Source organism: Nyctereutes procyonoides, unplaced genomic scaffold (genome assembly GCF_905146905.1).
Source record: "Nyctereutes procyonoides isolate TBG_1078 unplaced genomic scaffold, NYPRO_anot_genome, whole genome shotgun sequence".
In the NCBI taxonomy this organism is placed as follows: Eukaryota; Metazoa; Chordata; class Mammalia; order Carnivora; family Canidae; genus Nyctereutes; species Nyctereutes procyonoides.
Window position 1 is genome coordinate 39,365,172 of NW_026575140.1, and position 20,684 is coordinate 39,385,855.

Sequence of the window (20,684 nt, forward strand, 5' to 3'; positions counted from 1 at the left end):
ACAAGGTAATTTGGGGCTGTATTATTGGCCACTGTTAGAATTTTGGCTTTTACTCTGAGTGCAATGGAAAGCCACTGGAGAATAATGAGCACATGACACATACGAGGTAGTTTTCAAAAGATCACTCAGACTGCTGCCTGCGATGGTGGGAATAAACTGTGGAGTAAGGGTGGTGGAGACAGAAGCAGGGATGCCAGAAAGAGGCTATTGTGTAGAGCCAAGATGTGAGGATGGTGGCGTTGGAGTTGGTAAAAAGTGATTGTATTTGAGGATATATTTTGAAGGTAGAGCTGATGAATTGGATATGAAGTGTACAGAAGAGAGAGAGGTCAAGGTTTTTAAAGGATATCATTGCTATCAATGGAAAGAAGATGGATTCAATATCAGGGAGGCAGGGGGAAGAAGGATTCCAGAATTCGTTTTCTGACTCTAGTAACTGATATTTTCTGTGTTGATCCTGAATTATTTGTCTTCATCTGAGTAAAGACCACATTCATTTATATTTTTATTGAAGCCAGAAAATTTGGATTAATTCCTTACTCCTCCTTTTCCTTCTCTGCCCACATCCAGTCAGAAAGTCCTATGGATTCTAACTCCAAAATGTATATCACCACTCCATCTGGTTTTTTCTTTTTTCAACCTTACTCTCAGCACCATCAGTCAAAGCACCATTATCTCTGTCCCACTCTATGTAAAGTGCATATTTTATGCACAGTATATAGTTGGGTCTTGCTTTTCTGCAGTCTTGTAATCTTTGATATTTAGAGTGTTAAAACTATCCAAAATTCAATGCAAAGATGAATATTGTTGGATTTAGGTCTTCCATTTTGCTCTTTGTTTTCTCCAGTGGTTCTGTTTTCTGTTTCTCTGTCTCTCCTTTTCTTCCATCTTTTTGGATTATTGAAATATCTTGCAGCTTTCAGAATTCCATTTTAATCCTCCTATTTGCTTTTTAGGCATGATTTTTTAAATTTCTTTTTAAAATGATTTCTTTAGAAATTACATACAATAAACATCCTAAACTTTTCAGTCTATTTAGACTGTATACTGTATAATTTCATGTAAAATATAAAAAGCATTCAACTCTATAGTTCCATTTGCCACCCCCCAACTCTCTATGCTGTGGTTGTAGTATGTGTGATGGCTGCATAGGCTCTATGTCCAACAATATAGTTTTTGCTATGTTGTTTGCTTTAAATAATGTATTAGTCTACCCAGCATGCCATAACAAAATACCATCACCTGGGTGGCTTAAACAATAAACACTCATTTTCTTACAGTTTGGAGGCTAGAAGTCCATGATCAAAGTGCTAGAAAGTTCAATTTCTCATGAGAGCTCTCTTGCTGGCTTGTAGACAGCAGCCTTCCCACCATGATCTCATGTGGTCTTTTCCAGGCGCATGCATGTAGTGAGAGGGCTTTGGAGATCCTTGCTCTTCTTATAAGGACAGCAATTCTATTGGATTCGGGGCCCACCATTATGACCTTGTATGACCTTACTTACTTCCATCAAGTCCCCATTTCCAAATACAGTCACACATGGAGGGTTTGGGCTTCTCATCTGAATTTTGAGAGGTGATGTAGTTCCATCCATAACAATCATATGTATTTCAAAGAATTCTCAGAACCAAACATTATCTTTTGTATTAACCTGCATAATCAGCATTTCCCTTTTTTAAAATTTCTTTCTGAAAATTTAAAAATCTGTCTGGTATTTCCCTTCAGCCTGATGAGTTTCCTTTAACATTTATTCATCTCTTATAGCTGTACTGGCAAAAAAAAAAAAAAAAAAAAAAAGAAAAGAAAAAAAAAAGAAAAAATTCTCTTATTTTTTTTAATGAATTTATTTTACCTTCTATATTGAAAGAAATTTTTGCTCAATATAGAATTCTTGGTTGGCAGGTTTGTTTGTTTGTTTGTTTGTTTTCCTTCAGCACTTAAAGATGTTACTATATTATATCCTGGCACCATCATATGTATTATTTTTCCCATGTCTACAAGCATGTTATTTTTCTTCTGCTACTTTCTTTATTTTCTCTTAATCTTTTATTTTTATTATGGTATCCCACATGTGGTGTTCTTTGGATTTAGCCTTCTTTTCCCAGGTTTAATAAACTTCATAAATTTGTCAATTTCTGTCACCAAGTTTGGGAAATTGTCAGTATTTATTTATTTAAATATAAGTAAATATTGCAGCCACATACCATCACAGCAGTATAAACAGCAACACAAGGTTAATATACCTATTAGACAAAAGAAAGTGCTTAGAAGTATGGTTTCCTAGTGACCCAGGAAAAGATGCTTTCCACAGACACAGAATTTGGAGTGATTGTAAACTTCAGCATAGGTGGTGGCCCATGCAGGAATACATTTCCTAATGTAGTAGTAAGAAACATCAGCAATGTGAAGCTAGGAGCAATAAGACAAATGTTTTACAGGCAGTAGATATGGAAGATCTTCATGTATCAAATACAGTAGAGGTTTGGTCCTGATGAGCCAGTACCGCCCCTGGCTTAGGTATTCCTTGGGGGATGATGCCATATATTTGCCCCTTAATATCATCAGAGGGTGTCTATATTATATATGGGTATCCTTGTTGGCACCCATACTAACAGCCCTACCTCAGTTACCAAGGCCCCATCTGCTCTTATTCCTCCTACTGTGACTCAAAAGTGCATATATTTGAGAACCTTGGCTATTGTCCCACAGGCCTATGAGGGACTTTTTTTCCCAGTCTGTCTCTCTGCCTCTCCCACCTCTCTCTCTGTCTTCTTCCCTCTCCCTGTGTCAGTTGCCTCCTCCATCATTCTCCTCCTTTCTCTCTCACAATTAGATACACTCTAATAGTCTGTTTTCAAGTTCATTGACTCTTTTGTCTATGATCTCTTGGCTGTGAGGCCTATCCACTAAATATTTCAGATATTACATTTTCAAAGACTAGAATTTCCATTTTTCATAGTTTTGTTTCTTATCCATTTATTGATTATGAGAATATTATCCTTCATATCCTAAAGCATTATTAAACTACTGAATTCATTTTTAAAATTTATTTATTATTTATTTAAATATGTATTAAGGTGAGCCATGATATTTATGCAGTATTTATTGAATTTCAACAATGTCAATAACATACCAGTGCTCAGATCAAGCAACAGTTTTGTAGTGCTCTTCTCACCTCCCCTCCTTTTTAGGATATATGGTGAATTTTTTGTTTGTGTTGATTTTATTTTTTTATATTCAGTAAAATTAACATACAGTGTTATATTAGTTTCAGGTATACAATACACTGATTCAACAAGTCTATATATTACTCAGTGCTCATCATGATGGTGTACTGTTAATCCCCTTCACCTGTCTCACCCATCCCCCCCACCCACCTACCATCCCTCTGGTAACCATCAGTTTGTTCTGTTTTTTGTTTGTCTCTCTCTTTTTTTTTTGTATATTTGTTCTGTTTCTTAAATTCCATATATAAGTAAAGTCATATATAGTATTGTCTTCCTCTGGCATTTTACTTAGCAGTATACCCTCTAGCTCTATCCATGTTGTTGCAAATGGCAGGATTTCATTCTTTCTTATGGCTGAGAAATATTCCATTTTGTGTGTGTGTGTGTGTGTGTGTGTGTATACACATACATATATATACATATACATATATATCACATATATATATATATATATACATATACACACACACCACTTCTTTATCTGTTCATTTATCAGTGGAAACTTGGGTTGCTTCCATATCTTGGCTATTGTAAATAATGTTGCAATAAGCATAAGAGTGCATATGTCTTTTCAAATTGGTGTTTTTGTATTCTTCGGGTAAATACACAACAGTAGAATTGCTAGATCATATGGTAATTCTATTTTGTATTCTTTGAGGAACCTCCCTGCTGTTTTCCATAGTGGCTGTACCAATTTACATTTCCACCAACCGTGCATGGAGGTTCCTTTTCTGCACTTCCTTACCAATACTTGTTATTTCTTGTGTTTTTTATTTTAGCCATTCTAACAGTTTGTGAGGTGATTATCTCATTGTGGTTTTGATTTGCATTTCCCTGATGATGAGTGATGTTGAGCACCTTCCCATGTGTCGTGAGCCACCTGTGTGTCTTCTTCGGAGAAATGTCTGTTTAGGTCTTCTGCCCATTTTTAGTTGGATTATTTAGGTTTTTGGTGTTGAGATGTATATATTCTTTATTTTATTTTAAATCTAGTATAGTTAACATAGTATCCTATTAGTTTCAGATATACAATATAGTGATTCAGTAATTCCATATATTCCTTAGTGCTCAGCAAGATAAATGTACTCTCAAACCCCTTCACCTATTTGTGTAAGTTCTTCATATATTTTGGATAGTAATCCCTTATCAGATATGTCTTTTGCAAATATCTTCTCCTGTTCAGTGATTGTCTTTCAGTTTTATTGATTGCTTCTTCTGCTGCACAATAACTTTTTATTTTGATGTAGTCCTAATAGTTTATTTTTGCTTTTGTTTCCCTTGGACAGCAGACAAATCTAGACAAAACTACTGAATTCTTGCCATCTAATTCCAGCATCTGTGTCATCTCAGGATCATTGGCCATTAAATGGCTTTTCTCTTAAGTATGGATTACATTTTCCTTCTCTCTATATAGCTAGCAATTTTGGATCATATTTTGAATATTATGATTGATAAATTATAGAGACACTGGGTTACTCTCTGAAGAGTATTTTTTTTTAACAGTTTGTTTGGTTGAACTCAGACTCTCAAGTTTTGTCTTTCCTGTGATGAGCACCTACTGAAATCTCTGTTGAGTTCTTTCAGCTTTAGCTGGGCTGCTTATAATGTAACTCAGAGATCATCCAGAGGTTGGGGTAGCATTTATATGAAGTCTTAAGCTGCCTTTCTATGGCTACTGGATCTCCTGTGTTACTATGGCTAGAGCAGAATAATAGTTCAATAAACATTTGTGGAATCTATAAAGAGCATAATCAGTCAAGACCATATTTGAATATTGGCAGCCCTATTTTCCACTGACAGGCAGAGCTTTTTGAGAGGAATGATTTTCATTTATCTTTGTGTCTTCAATTATTAGAGTGATACCTAGCACAGGATAGCCATATATCTCATTAGTTTCCTGAATAAGTGAATTAATCAACAAACTATAAAAATACACAAAGCTATTAACTTTGTTGTTGAATGAAACTGACCAAACTAGCTCTGGATTAAATCAGAATTTGTCTACTTATAAGTGAAGTTGTTCTATCTCAAGCTAATATTAAAGTTGTGGGGAAAAATTAAAGAGTTTACGTTTTCTTTCAGGAATGTTTGTTGTTCTTAGGAACTGTTCAGTATTGAAACCCACAATTCTTTCCAACAACATAAAAGAAATTGTCTAGGTTGGGCTTTCTTCTTCCATTAGATTTTTATGAGAATTTCAAGGCTGGGAAAAATCAGACAAAATGTTTTTGCTTTGAGATAAGGAGATGAGATTAAGTAGAGAGTTGGAAGAGCTAAGATGAAAAAAGGGACATTTCAGGTAAATGCGAATGGCCAAAAGGGAGTTGTGGCAAGTGACGAACATTTCTCTGAGCCTAATGATTTCATTTTTCAAAGCAAGGTGAAGACAGCCTCAATAAATTTGAGGACAACCAATAAAATTGTTTTTGTTTTTGTTTTTTTTTTTTAGATTTTATTTATTTTTTCACGAGAGACAGAGAAAGAGAGGTAGAGACATAGGCAGAGAGAGAGAGGGAGATATAGGTGCCCTGCAGGGAGCCTGTTGTGGGACTCGATCCCAGGACTCTGAAATCACAACCTGAGCCAAAAGCAGATGCTCAACCACTGAGCCAGGTGCCCCATATAAAATTGGTCTTAACAGAGAAAAGCCCACCATGCCATAAGATAGCAAAATGATCATAGAACCTAAAATTCTGGGATTCTAAGCTTGCCTTTTTCATGTGTTTTTCTCGTCTATAAGCTCTGTGCCCACAGTTTTGAGATCTCAGGCACTGCAGTGCTCTGTCTGATTTTACAAACATTTGGCTATTTGTCATATTAATTTACTAAGTGTTGTAGAGAAAGAATTAGAAATGGTCTTGTTTAAGAACAAGACCTAAGCCAGAACTGACTTGGGTCTCAGGACTCCCTGTCTGTGTTTGCGCCGTTTCAAGAGTCGGAAACTCACATGCCTAAAGGAGTCAGACAGCATAAACAGATTAGGCAAACTTTTTTTTTTTTTACTTTTATAGAGAAGTTTTTCTTTCAACTTATGGCACTCTAGGGAATGATTTTATGTTCCTTCCTTTCATAGAGAGATGGGCATAGAGAAATAGATTTCTCCTACAAGTAAAACATTTGTGTGGTCATACTGAGAAATTGGTGAAACCTGGTGTCTGTTGTGGGAGGAAGTGGGGAGTGGCAGGGTCTTCTACATACTGAACAGTGCAGTCCCTTGTGAAGGGATCAGTCATCCCTGGGCTCTAGCTGACTCTTGCCGTGGGGGAATATGGGTGGCCTAATGTCTTGCATATGCCAGTTCTTTGGGAGAAACCGAAATCTGGATTTCAAGTGGAATCTCCCAATTTAAAAATATTGGCTGATTTTTTTAAGCATGATAGAACCCAAGTAAAATACATCTGTGGGCCAGATGTCCCTTTGTATTACCCGTTTATGATCTCTGTGTTATAGCGGGTTATGTTTCTATTTCTCCCGTATTCCAAATGCAGATGCCACCTTTACAAGGAAGGACCTAAAAGTCAACCCTAGTTATATATCATAAGACGGCTTTTCCCTCTTGATCTAGAAAGCCACCCTGAAGAAGATCTGACTCTGTCCAGTTCAAGCTTCCTACCTATCCATATCATTTGTAGACTTTTCTGTTTGCTCTCAGAGCTGAAATCTGAGAAGATGAAGGAAATAAAAAAACAGTCATAAAGTTAGGCAAGCTCTGTCTATATTTCTAAGGCAACCACTTGGCAAATACGGTCATTGTGGTTAAACTGGTTATTTCACTGGGAAACAAATAACCACTAATAGGACACTGTGTTCTATACCATGCTAAATACATTAGAAAATAGAACATAAATAGAGAGATCAACCCTAAGATCAGGCACTCCGGGCTTTTGAAATGAGTGCTTAGTTATTTGAAAAACTGACTTGGTCTTTGCTAACCAGAGCAGGCTTTTCTACCAGATGCTGTTGAGGGGGGAAAAATGCAGCTGACCATTTGAAATTCCATTCTCCCGACCATTTTGGCCCTTTTGATGGCATCCCCTTCTTTTTAATAATAGATGTTATGAACTAAGAGCCACCTATATACCAGGCACCCCTGCAAGGCAAACTTTATTATCATTATTTTACAGTTGTACAAGATGAGGCTCTGAAAGGTCAAGTAACTTTTCCTCCTTAGCACAGAATATAGGTGTAGACCATGAATTTGAACATGAGTCTGTCTGCTTCCAAAGCCTGTGTTCTTTTCACTAAGCTACTGTTTTAAAATGTAGATTTTATTATTATTCTGATATGATGAGGCCAACAGATCAGGGGATCTGAAAGGATAGCTTGTTGCTCACAGTCCTGAAGAGGGGAGGGCATGCCTTACCATCATGCAGGGCCACACGGGAAGCAGCACAGTTGTCCCTAGCCCTCTGGTTGGTACCTGGCGTGCTTAGAGCAGGGAAGCAGTAGCCCATAGGCAAGGTGGGGGAAGGTAGGCCCTGAAGTAGTTAGTTTGCACATGAAAGGCATGCTCACAGATGAGTCCTTTGCTGTCTAGGAATTGCCAGCCTTACCAGGGGCAGTCTCTCTGGGGACAGTAAGACCATAGATTCAAAGCATCAGAAATGGGATGCCTGGGTGGCTCAATGGTTGAGTGTCTGCCTTCAGCTCAGGGCATGATCCCCATCCAGGGACTGAGTCCTGCATCGGGCTCCCTGTGAGGAGCTTGCTTCTTCCTCTATCTCTCTGCCTCTTTCTCTGTGCCTTTCAAGAATACATTAAAACATAAAAATAAAAAATAAAGCATCAAAAATACCAACAATAAAAATATGTGATTAATATGGCCACACTGCCTTTTCTCAGACCCAAACACCTTTCTTGATCTGATTTTCTTACATTCTGCAACTAGTCAGCCACCAAATTTGTTTTCTTCTACATATATCTCATTTATTCATTCAAGGTGCCAGGTACTGATGTAGGCAGTGGGGATTGGGAAATAATGGGGCTCTTGATGTAATAGAGCTCAGAGTGTAGGGTAAAGAAAGACATATAAATTAATGATTTCTTTAAAACTTGCTAAATAGTACAATGGAGCAAGAACAGGAAACATTTTTGCCTCATGTTCTCACCCTCAGACTCTGAGCCCTGTCTACGTTTCCTGCCCTCTACACCTGGCTGTGTCTCTGTCCTGCATTCCCTACCAGGCTAATTTTCTTTTCTTTTCTTTTCTTTTTTTAATTTATTTTTTATTGGAGTTCAATTTGCCAACATATAGCATAACATCCAGTGCCAGGCTAATTTTCTTAACTTCTCATCACTCTGCTCCCCAGATCCAAATAATTTCATGGCCTCTAATTCAATAAAAGTATAAGCACTTACCTGACTTTCAGGACCCACTGTCTGCCCCCACACTCCCCCATTATTCCAGTATTGTCGCTACTCCATTTATTCTTTAATTTAACAGCCACCTGTGACCTAAGTGTGGCCCACAAAAATAGACAGAAATGTAAAGTGTGTGGTAGTGCATCTGAGAAGCACACAGTACTGTGTAAGCATGTGGTGTGTCTCCATTGTGCTTTGTGCCTCCCACATCTATTCCAGAAATATTTACAGAGCAGCTATGATATGCTAGGCTCAGGGCTCTGCCAATCTCCTTACTGTCCGCAGCCATCAATGTCCTTCCATCTCCATATCTACTCATCACGGCCTCCTCTCCAGCATGCCTGGCCTCTAGCTCCCTACTCCTCCAAGCTACCTGTTCTCAGCCTCCCAACTGAAGCCTCACCTCCCCCAACTAAATAATTATTGCCAAATTATTGACCTCTGACATTATGTTAATATGTATTATATGTATTGTATTTCTTATGTTCCACTGTATTTCCAGAACCTAGGCACAGTGAGTGCACTAGGCATTCAGTAAATACTGAATCACTATACTCAAGCATGCACCACACGTCTGGGTTCTGTGCTTCTTACTGGATGCTAATTTAAATCTCCCTTCTCTGAACTCTGAAAGTGCTTCCCATAGAGATGGGCCTCAAATCAAGGAATGCCTTTAATTATCCTTTACTATTGTAAACTCTAAGGTCCTGACACCCCTCATCACAGGAACCCAAGGCTGAATCTGGAGGAAGTTAGCATTTGAAACCCATGTAGCTTTTTCTCATTGAAATGACTAGTGGCTTTGGTATTATTTTGAGCATTTCTTCATAACTGTACACATGGAATTCAGCAACATAGACCTACAAGTTTAGTACATGTTACGGCATAGTAGTTAAGAACAAGGACTTTAGGTACAGAGAAACCTCAACTGGAAACGAAGATCTGTCACTTACTCCCTGTGACCAACCTCGGACAAATTGCTTACTCTCTTTTGGTCTCAGTTTTCTCATCTGTATAGTAGAGAGTGTTATCTTTTCCCCAGGAATAGTGTAATGAATAAATGAGTTAATGTACGTAAAAAACTTTGCTCAGTGTGGATACATGGTATATGAGCAGCAAAGTTTAGGTGCTAGTATTTATACTATTGTTGACGTTGTGGTAGACACTCTCTACAGCCCAGCAATCCTGTTCTAAAGGGAGTCTGGGGGAGGGCTAAGGAGGTTATTGAGGTTCTGAGTAGTTAAGTGTCTTGCACAAAGTCACACAGCTAGTTAGTATCAGAGCCAGAACCTAGACCTGATCTCTGTGGCTCCAGAAAAAAATTATCTTCCCCTTTACACAGCTCTGGCTGTCAGGAAACACTCTTTGAGAGACTATCTCCATGAGGCCAAAATAATCAATCAGTTCATAGTCTGAAAGAAAATAAATTAGATGATGGACATTAAGAAGGGCATGTGATGTGACCAGCACTGGGTGTTATATGCAACTTAAAGAATTGTTGAAAACTACATCAGAAAATAATGATGAACTATGTGTTGTTATGTTTTATATGTTTTAACTAAATTTTAACTATATGTTTTAACTAAATTTTAAAAAGAGAGGGATGCTTGGGTGGTTCAGTGGTTGAATGCCTGCCTTCGGCCCAGGGCATGATCCTGGAGTCCCAGGATCGAGTCCCACATCAGGTTCCCTCTATGGGGGCTGCTTCTCTCTCTGCCTGTGTCTCTGCCTCTCTCTCTCTGTGTCTCTCTCATGAACAAATAAATAAAATCTTTTTAAAATAAATAAATAAATTTTTAAAAAAGAAAAAAAAACAAAAAGTAAATATAAAAAATAAATAAATTAGTTAGAATGATTCTGGAGTACTAGAGACTTATGTGAGCATTGGGAAGACGCCCAAATAAGGTTCAGGAATACAGGCACACTGTTGGGTGTGTTTTAGCAAGCAGGGTAGCATCATGGGGAAACATTTCGCTTCCTGATACTTTTATTTATTATTTTGTTTAGAGCTACCAAGGAATAAAATCCCAGACATGGGATTTCAAATGAGAAGTAGATTGTTGTCCACAGGACTTAGACATTACTGTCCTTGGAGAGCTATGCCCCAATTTCTCATGGGATAACTTTTTCTTTTTCTTTTTCTTTTTTTTTTAATGTGATAACTTTCCAATCAGGAGACGTCCTTTTGACAGCTCTAGGGCAACATTTTTGTTATTTTTTGAATTGATAATCCCTCCTCATAGTCCGTTTCACTCAGCTTCTCCATTAGTAAGACAGGGTGAGTAATTCAAGGCCTGCTATTGCCCTGGTGTAACAGCCTGAACCAGGAGACAGAAATGGTGTGACCCAGAGCTTGGCACTTTAACACCCAGGTCCTGGAATTACCCCTTCCCACTCTTGTCCTCACACCTCCTTTTTGGACCTGATACTACCTGTTCCTACCAGTTTAGCCTGGAGAGTTTCATTTCCTGCTCATTTTTCTTTAGACTGCTTTGGTTTGTGGATCAAGAAGCTGGCAGTAGGTGAAGCAAAGCTAAGTTTCTGAAAGAGCCGGACACTAGTTGAGTTAGCCTTTTTAACATTCTTAGATCCTCTGTGGACAGAGTTGAAAGAAACAGATATGTTAATATCTCTTTTTCTGGCGTTCACATAAGTCAGAGAAACTATAACACTGACCCATCTCTTTTGTTTTTCAGATAGACCACATGGTGCAGGGCCATGCTGCCTTCCCTGAACTAAAAGCCAAGGCCACTGCCAGGTAACTGTTGCCCCTCCTCCCCTACAACTTACCACGCTTTCCTGCACTGAGGACATTCACCTTAGGCAGCTGAGTGACTCAGTTCCCCTTGGGTGATGAAAATGCCCTGCAGTGTTTGGTTATAAGACAGTCATCTGGATGATCCATATATTAATTTTGAAAATGATCTAAGAGAACTCAATAAAACTAGAGGTTCCAAAAAATATGCCAGGAACTGTGGATGAGAGACTCTAATGCAGTAGAAGAAACATGAATTTCAGAGTCCAAACTTCTGGGGTTCGAATCCAGATTTACTCTACAAGGTGTGTGACCTTGGGCAAGTTATCCAACCTCTTTACACCTGGCTTTTCATCTGTACAGTGGAGGATAAGAAATGACCTGAAGTGATTTTTAGGATATTTTGTTAAGTGAAGAAAGCAAATAAGTGTTTACATTATACTCCCTTTCATTTAAAAGGAAGGTGACTGTAAGAGACTATATGTGTATTTACTCATTTATGCAAAAGAAACACAAAGAAGATTAAACTAGAACCTGATGAGACTGACAGGTTACATGGAGGTTGGGGTAGGAATGGGATGGAAACATGGGGGAGTGAGAACAGGGTAAGAGGTGGAGGTAGCACTTTTCTCAGCATATCTTTTTTATAGAACTCTAATTCTTAGAAGTATGGTGATACTTCACATGCCCCTTGAAAATAGAAGGTATGTAGGTTAGATGGTAGGTAGGTAGATCAATAGATAGATAGATACTAGGATGTATGTGTGTGGTGGGAGTGTGCAAAATGAAATACAATTAGCAAAATCTAAATCTATTATATTAACAATGAATACCATAACCACATTAAGGATTTGAAAAAGAAAAGAACCTAAGTAGCTTTGAGAAAGAATATTTTGATAGTGTAATGTATGGCTAAAGATAAAATAACCATGTATAAGTATTATATTCTGGAGCGCCTAGGTGGCTTAATCAATTAAGCATCTGCCTCAGCTCAGGTCATGATCTCAGGGTCCTGGGATCAAGCCCCATGTGTCAGGCTCCCTGCTAAGCAGGGAATCTGCTTCTCCTTCTCCCATTGCCCCTCCCCCTGCTCATGTGTGAGCGCTCTCTCTTTCACTCTCTCTCTCTCTAATAAATAAATAAAATCTTTAAAACAATTTTAAGTATTATAGTCTAATTCCTAAATTTGTTTTTCATAAATGTCTGGATTAGCTCTTCAAAAAATCCTTTATGTGTATACTACAACTAAGCAAATAAATAAATATATTGTGGATAATGAGAGCCAGGTTTCTCTTAAATAGGGAAGGGGGAAGGTTACAGTGAACCCTATGGTAGTGAGTGGAAGTAGGAGGTATTAGGATCAACTTGAGATTTTGTATATATGTGTGTAAGTACAGCTGTCTCTAGACAGAGCTATAGTCATAGACAGAAATAAATACAGTGTGTATATCCGTGTGTGAGTACACATACATATATTCCCTATGCTCTCTGCTGAGATGGCCTGGAAACAATGACCCCTCGTAGCAGTGTGCACACCTAGCACCAGATCCTGGTTTTTAAATACTGTTGTCTACCTAAAAGGAATCAGAAAACTTCTGAGAAGGATCACACCATAGAACTTCCTCACCTAACACTTTATTTGGGTCCGATACCACATACCCTATCTTGAGCAAGGGTTCCTACCTTTAGATCATCCAGGAACTCCTTAATCATCTACTTAAAACTTTCTTCTTAGAAACCTGGCCAGTTCCAGGGTGAGGACAGAGAACACACATGAATGTTTGATGATGCCAGAAAGTAAGGAAGTACTTGAAGACAACTTGTCATCCTAGTGCAAAGGACACAGTTCTAATAATCTCTCCATGGCTTTTGGGGACAATTTGATCAACAGAATAAGTATTGGTAGTATAAAGTGACTCCCCGAGGCCATACTGATAGAAATAAATCATTGAAGAAATAAATATTTGGGAAGAAAGGGCAGGTCTTCTTGTCCACTTCAAGGACCATGTCCTAGAAATTATTATTTTTTTATATAAATTTATTTTTTATTGGTGTTCAATTTGCCAACATATAGAATAACACCCAGGGCTCATCCCATCAAGTGCCCCCCTCAGTGCCCGTCACCCAGTCAACCCCACTCCCCGCCCACCTCCCCTTCCACCACCTGTAGTTCGTTTCCCAGAGTTAGGAGTCTCTCATGTTCTGTCTCCCTTTCTGATATTTCCCACTCATTTTTTCTCCTTTCCCCTTTATTCCCTTTCACTATTTTTTATATTCCAAATGAATGAGACCATATAATGTTTGTCCTTCTCCGATTGACTTATTTCACTCAGCATAATACCCTCCAGTTCTATCCACATCAAAGCAAATGGTGGGTATTTGTCATTTATAATGGCTGAGTAATATTCCATTGTGTGTATATAACACACTTTTTTTATCCATTCATCTTTCGATGGACACCGAGGCTCCTTCCACAGTTGGCTATTGTGGACATTGCTGCTATAAACATCGGGGTGCAGGTGTCCCAGCGTTTCACTGCATCTGTATCTTTGGGGTAAATCCCCAGCATAAATGTGAAGGAAATAATGGAACTAGAATATTCTCATTAGGCAAACACCGTAGTAATACTTGTTGCAAGGGAGAATCACCAATGGAAGCTGAAATTAGGGAAAGTATGATGCACAGTCCCAAAGTATGTGCATAGTCCCAAAGTATCTTACTATAAGGTACTCATTAATAGCAAAAGAAAAACAGTAACTCACAGTGGAGAGATCTGGCAAACAGTGCCTCACCCATGTGATCAAAGTCAAACAGTACCGGCAGCAGGATCTCTCAGTGTTGAGCACCTCCCTTCATAATGTACCCAGAAGGACGTGACATCATTTCTGTAAGGCCCTTGCCAAAAATGGATCACCTCAGCAAAAATGTCCGGACACATCAGCCAAGCCCCACCTGAAGTGCATTCTACAAAATTATTAGCCAGGACGCTTCAAAAGATGCTGAAATTTCAGGAATTATTGCAGAACTGTCTCAGATTGGAGGAGACAAAAAAAATGTGTGATCATGGTTTAGACCCTGGACCCAGAAGAAGAACATGAGTTGGGGGAAAACTGTCAACATTCAAATAACTCTGCAGATAGCTGATAATATCATATTTATGTTAATTTCTTAGATGATGAGTGTAAGGGAAGTCTGTTTACTCTTTCTCTTTCTATGAATCTAAAATTATTTCAAAATGAAATCCGTTTATTGTTTTTCAAACTGTTTATGATAATAATGCTTTGTTGGGCTTTTCTAGAAAGGCAAGGTATTTTATAATATTAACAGAGAAACCCCTTATAGCCAGTACATAGAGCAAGGGTTCCTACCTTTAGATCATCCATGAACCCCTTAATTGTCTACTTAATGCATAATTTTCTGTGAAGAGAGGCCATAACTTTCATCAGATTCTTGAAGGGATCCAGCATTTATAAACCACAAACACAAACACTGGATTTGGGAGTTTGGAGATCTGGATTCAAATCCCAGTTCCGATAGGCATCATTGTATGAACTTGTTTCCTCATCAGAACATGGGATAGTAGCTCTGAGAGAACCAGCACTGAGTACCTCTGAGAATTTGTTTTGATTTTAATGAGGTAACGTATTTGGCAAGGCTTGTAAACTTTACTATGGCAATTATGACAACAGGTACCACTGCTATTTCTGCCGCTATTACTAATGGTTTTATAAAAGAGAAGGATGTTTTGGTGGTGGTGGTTCTAGGGGTAAGCAGCACATCAGTCATCCATAACCTGCTGACCTTCTGATGCAAAGTGTGGTAAAGTAGCAAGAACCCTGGACTAGGTATGACAAGTCTTGGATTCTTGTGCCAGTTCTACCATAAATGTCTCAATGACTCAGTTCCCTCACCCATAAAGCCACAATAATACCACCCTGCTTAACTTATTTTACAGGGGTTATATGGATGAAAGTAGATTGGGGAAGTGCCAGTCTCTGAAGATCTTAAAGCCGAACACAAACCTAAGGGATAGATTTTGCATGGAAATATTAAAAATTTCCAGAACTTCTATGGGTGAGCCTCATGAGAGTAGTTGTGATTGAGAAAAGGAAAGAGATTGATGGATTACCAGTGCAGACTCAGGGAAACAGCAGCCTGAGGTGATCCAGAAGCAGCAATTATTAGGATTCTTATGTGGAGTCAGAACTGGATTTAAATCCCAACTCTTTCTGTATACTAGTCGACTTCATACTACCTTCCAACTACCTCCCTGTATTTCTACCTTTAAGAGCTAAGTTTCTCCAAAGCATTGCCTGCACTCATGGCTACTACTTCCTCACTTTCAACTCATCCCTTGCCCACTTCAATTTAAATTTTGTCCCCATCTGCTCCTGAAAGAGTTAAGGATAAGGTCCTCAGTGACCTCTGTTAATGAGTCTGTAGGGTGCTTTCCAGTCCTCATCCTTGGACTCTCAGCAGGATGTGGTACCAGTGATCGTACCTTCCTCTCCTTTATAACACTCTCTTTTCTGGGCTTTCTTTCTGGAATGCTGTTCCTCCTAGTTTTCCTCCTATATCTCTGGCTTGTCCTTCTTAGTCTCCTCTTCAAGTTCAATTTCAAGATCTTTTTCTTTTTTTTTTTTAAAGTAAACTCCACACTGGGTGTGGAGTCCAATGTGGAGCCTGAGATCATGACCCTGAGGATCAAGATCAAGAGTCCGACACTTAACCGATTGAGCCACCCAGGTGTCTTGACCATCATATCAAAGTTTAATATCCCTAGGCTGCTGGCCCTCTTCCCTTCTCTCTTTACCATCTCTACAAAGGTGGTCCCATCCACACTTTTGCTTCATTTCTTTCTGTATCTCAAATTTTACATGCAGCTCACCTATTCAGTAGATATTCAATAAATGTCGCTTCTTTTTCCTTTCACTTTCTTTCTATTGTCTTATAAAGGAAAGTGCTTCTCCGTCTTACCAGATATATGAACAGAATATTCCAAGACTGTAGGACCCATTATATATTAGGTCTTAGGAATAAATAGGCATAACTGTTATTCAAGTGAATTTGGCTGTTTGGGGAGGACAACAAATCCCTTGGAATCAGAAACTGCATGTCTCTTTTGAGATGCCTTAAGGCTCTCTGAAAAAAGAATGCAAGTCACCCCTGCCTCAGAGCTTAGCATCAGCAAATCCTATTTAAAACTGTAGGAACAAGTGTTGATAAACAGATTTAGTATTTTATACTCTTGATTTGCCATAATCTTTTCAGACTCACCCCTGAAGAATAATGTTTTGTTGGCTTATGAATTAAGTAAACAGTAACTAGATGTGCTCATGCATGTAACTGGCAAGAGTCTCTCTCTATGTGAGGCCAAATATCCAGTGATTCCACTCCTTAGATAGAGATTTCCTTACATTGATCATAACTTTGGCCCTTTCCCTCTAAACTTCCCATTATTGTCTTAATTGTTTTATAGAACATTAGTTCCCAAAGTCTCAGAATGAGATTCTAGGGATAGCAGGGTTTGGTCAGTAGGTGTTGGCTTAAAATACAAGTTTATGTTCAAGTTTGGTAGCAGAACCAAGGTGATGTGTGATGAGTGTATAAGAGCATTTAAGATCATAAACAAAGTAAAAATACAAGTCCTTACTTTCATGTGAATTACATACACCCACACATGTATATATACATACAAACGTGTAGAGAAAGAGCACACATTCGCACGTCAGGAATTGGTAAGCTTTCTAAAGAAAGACAGAGATGAGTAAAGAGGCAGACGTTAGGGTGATGGATGGGATCTCTTTCAGGTGAGGAAGTCAGGTGACACTTGAGCAAGACTCTGAGTGAAGAGTAGGACCAAGCCATAGTGTTTGGGTTGTATGGCAAATCAAGAGTATAAAATACTAAATCTGTTTATTAGTACTTGTTTCTACAGTTTCAAATAGGATTTGCTGATACTGAGATCTGAGGCAGGAGTGTTCTGTTTTTGGAGAGCCCCAAGCCACACCAGAAGATGTAAGGGACAGCAAGACCCCAGGCCTGAAGGCAGCAGCCAGCTTGGCAGGCTTCAAGATACTGTAAAGGCCATCCTGGCTGAACCAGAGTGGGAGGGAGCTGGTAACAGAGGAGGGCTTGAAAGTTAGTCAAGGCCAAAGCATGAGGATCATAGTAGTATGTAAAGACACTAGAACTTATTCAAGGTTTTAGTTTCTGAGCAGAAGAAAGACACCATCAGATATACTTTAGAAGAATTACTTTGGCTGTTCTGTGGAGAGTAAACTAGACCATTAGTCGGGAGGGAGGGATACAGTAAAAGATCGGGCCCTCCATCTCAGCGAGCTCATAGTCTACGGAAAGGAAAAGACTATTATCAGAGAAGCCCAGCCTGTTCTGAGTTACTTTTGCAGAAGTCACTGCAGGCAGTGATCATTTCTGCTGGTCTCGGGTCCGAATTTAGGATTATCAGAATGAATTTTTTCTAGATCACATTGTCTCTCCCAACCTTTCTTTTCTCCCACCATCCCTGGATTTTTCTGTCATTTCTATAAGGACAATCAGTGTTTATTGATCTGATTTTTTCCTCAGGCTTTTTTTTTTCCTCTCTGATTCCCATAATCCCATTGAGGAGCAGTTTCTTCAATTGCACTGGCGCCCATATGCCAAATCTCAACTACATTTAAAGTTCCCCATGAAAGGCTGTATGTGTTCCCCTGGTGCAAGAAAAGGAAAAAGAAAAGACATGAACATTTTTTGAGAACTTGCATTGTTCCTGGCACTGCACTTGCTAATAGTTTTATGTATATTATCTCATTTAATTCTAGATGAGGAAATGAAGATTCTAGGGACTCTTAGACTCTACATCTAAAGCTGATTCCCACTTTCCATTCTACTCCAAAGTTCTCACATTGCTTCCTTGGCCCTGGAGGCTTCTTCAGTCTCAGTCTCTCAGTCTGACAACTGGGGCTATCAGTCTATCAGCAAGTATTTATTTAGGCTCCTCTGAGCTAGGACCATCATAAAACGAGGGTGACAATATTAACACCTTTCATCCCCTAGGCGGTGCCAGGATAGCCAGTAAATTCTTGATGGCTCTTGGATGAGAAATGTTTCTTAAACTGAAATAAGTAGAAATTATAATGCCTTTCTTTGGCTTCTACTTTGCATGCAAGGATAGGAAAGTGCTCAGGGCATTGGGGTCCTCTCAAGAAGACTGAGGACTGTGCTGACTTAGGAAATAAATCCTCCATTTCAAGAGCAGACATCCAAGAGGAAGCATGTGTTGGGTTGTTGGCTATCTGACCTGAAACTCATAAGAGAAATTGGCAGGAGATAAGAGCATATATTTGAAAGTCCTCAGCCCTAGATGGTACCTGAAGCCATGAGAGTAAAGGGTATTATTCCTCACCACAGGACCAGTTTCAGTAGACTCCATCTTGTGGCGGGTCAGGAAGTGGGGAACTGGAGACAAGCTTTCTCAACTTCTGGAAGGGGCACAAATGTCTGCTGTTGGACTGTATTTTCTGACTTTTGACTTCAAAATACGGTCACTACACTTCTGGACAAGTAGCCCATGAATCCTAAGAATTACAATGACTTTAGAGAGGCAGGAAAGAGTTGAGATTCCAGGGATGCTGTCCTCATTGAAGATTGTAAGCAATAAAGTCTGAAAAAAAAAAAAAAGAAAAAGAAATCAGTTCTGACTCTTGGACTTTTAAAACTAGAAATGAATTTCCTACAATGGGAAGGAAGGGGGAACTCTTTATTGATTACCTATCATTTTATAGTGTTCAGTCTCTATATTGAATCTTCATAGCAGCCTGTAATGTAAGAGAATTAGCCCCAAGTACAGAAAAGTAAACTAGGTTTAAGGAGGCTTAGTGTACCTGACTACCCAACTGCTACCCAGTGAAGTCACTTTGTGGTTGTTGAAACTCTATTTTCTTCGCCATACACAGTGAGGACCAGGGCAGCAGGAATTCCTCCCTCTGGGAGAAGATATATGAGCCTGGAGTTTGTGAGATGGAGGGAGAACCACCCACTTGAAACAGTTAACATGTGATTCCCGAGCTGAAAGGGGGCTTACCGCCGTTTGAGAAGGAATTGGTAAAAAATACAAAATTAAACAAAGTCAGAACCAAAAAAGGCATCATGTAAGGTTAAAATTATGTGAATAATGATGTGCATTTGTTATTATAATGTTTTCCAAGTGCATTTCATTTTGAATGATATACTCAGATAGCACACATGGTAAGGTATAATTGAAAAAACATGCAGGAGAATGGCTGCATTCAAAGAATAAACATACAGCTGTGAGGAGGTTAGGAGTCAAAGGGGTAAGCATATGCCCCGTCCCCCAGGGATCTCATTAGTGCATGAGTGACCATATATGTAAGAGGCTAAACGAATCTCACTGTTTGCAAAGACCCGCATTAAATGAGACAATGACAAATCAATAGTAATTAGGCCTATAGATTCTTATTGACCCAGATGTCTGAAACCAAATGCCCTGCCCTGAGATTCCTTGAGAGGCAAATGAAAAGATTTATAGATGTGTGCTTTAAAATATATATATATATATATCCCTTTAAGTGCGGCGATGGTATTCAGAAATGGGATTTTGCTAGAATCAAGAAATCACTCTTGATTTCTGGCTTGGAAGGACATTTCTGTGGCTTTTATTGTCAGTGGGGTTCCTGTTGGACCATGAGTGGAGAGAACTGGGAAGTAGAAAAACAGAATGTGATCATATTCTCCCCAGGTGTAAGGCTCTGGGCCTGCCTTCCACAGAGGCCTCCAGGACCCTTTCCCAACATTGTCATAGAATCATGCTAAAAAAGAGTTTGAATGTGGGCCCGACAAGTCATTTCAGACCTGGGTTCCAGAAGGCACATGGCTTCGGGATCACAGAGAGATAGGGTTATTTAAATTCGGCCTCACTCTCGTGTCTTCACATCTCTGAGCGTCCTCTGTAAAGGGGTGTTATTGGTGCCTGGCTCACTGAGCTGGATTGAGGGCCTGGTGTGCTGTTGGGTGGGGCATGGCTGCTGATGTTGCTGTGGCCAGTGAGCCTTTTTCCAGCAGTATTATTATCCGTCAAGTAGGATCCAAGGCAGAAGATTTTTACAGATGGAAATGAGGTGTCATGGCAAGAAGCAAATAGATTGCCTCCACCCAGCATACCTTCGCACACAAACAGGCACGCACGCACACGCTGGTGCACACACACAGAGGCTGACTTGTGCACTCACTTCTGCACTTACATAGACCAGTTTTTTCTCCTGTCTTTTCTGTCTTGGAGCTCCACATACAGTTTTTATTTAACGAAATAATTTGAAAAC

At 39.2% G+C, this 20,684-nt stretch overlaps 1 protein-coding gene across 8 annotated transcripts in view; it reads left to right on the forward strand.

Annotated features, from left to right (window-relative positions):
- FGGY (FGGY carbohydrate kinase domain containing) overlaps window positions 1-20,684 on the forward strand; it is a 416,661-nt gene that overhangs the window by 289,605 nt on the left and 106,372 nt on the right. For all 8 annotated transcript variants that reach the window (XM_055306622.1, XM_055306628.1, XM_055306623.1 and 5 more), the window contains one exon: window positions 11,285-11,346. In XM_055306622.1, coding sequence (XP_055162597.1) covers window positions 11,285-11,346 — 62 coding nt within the window. The remainder of the gene's footprint in view (window positions 1-11,284; window positions 11,347-20,684) is intronic.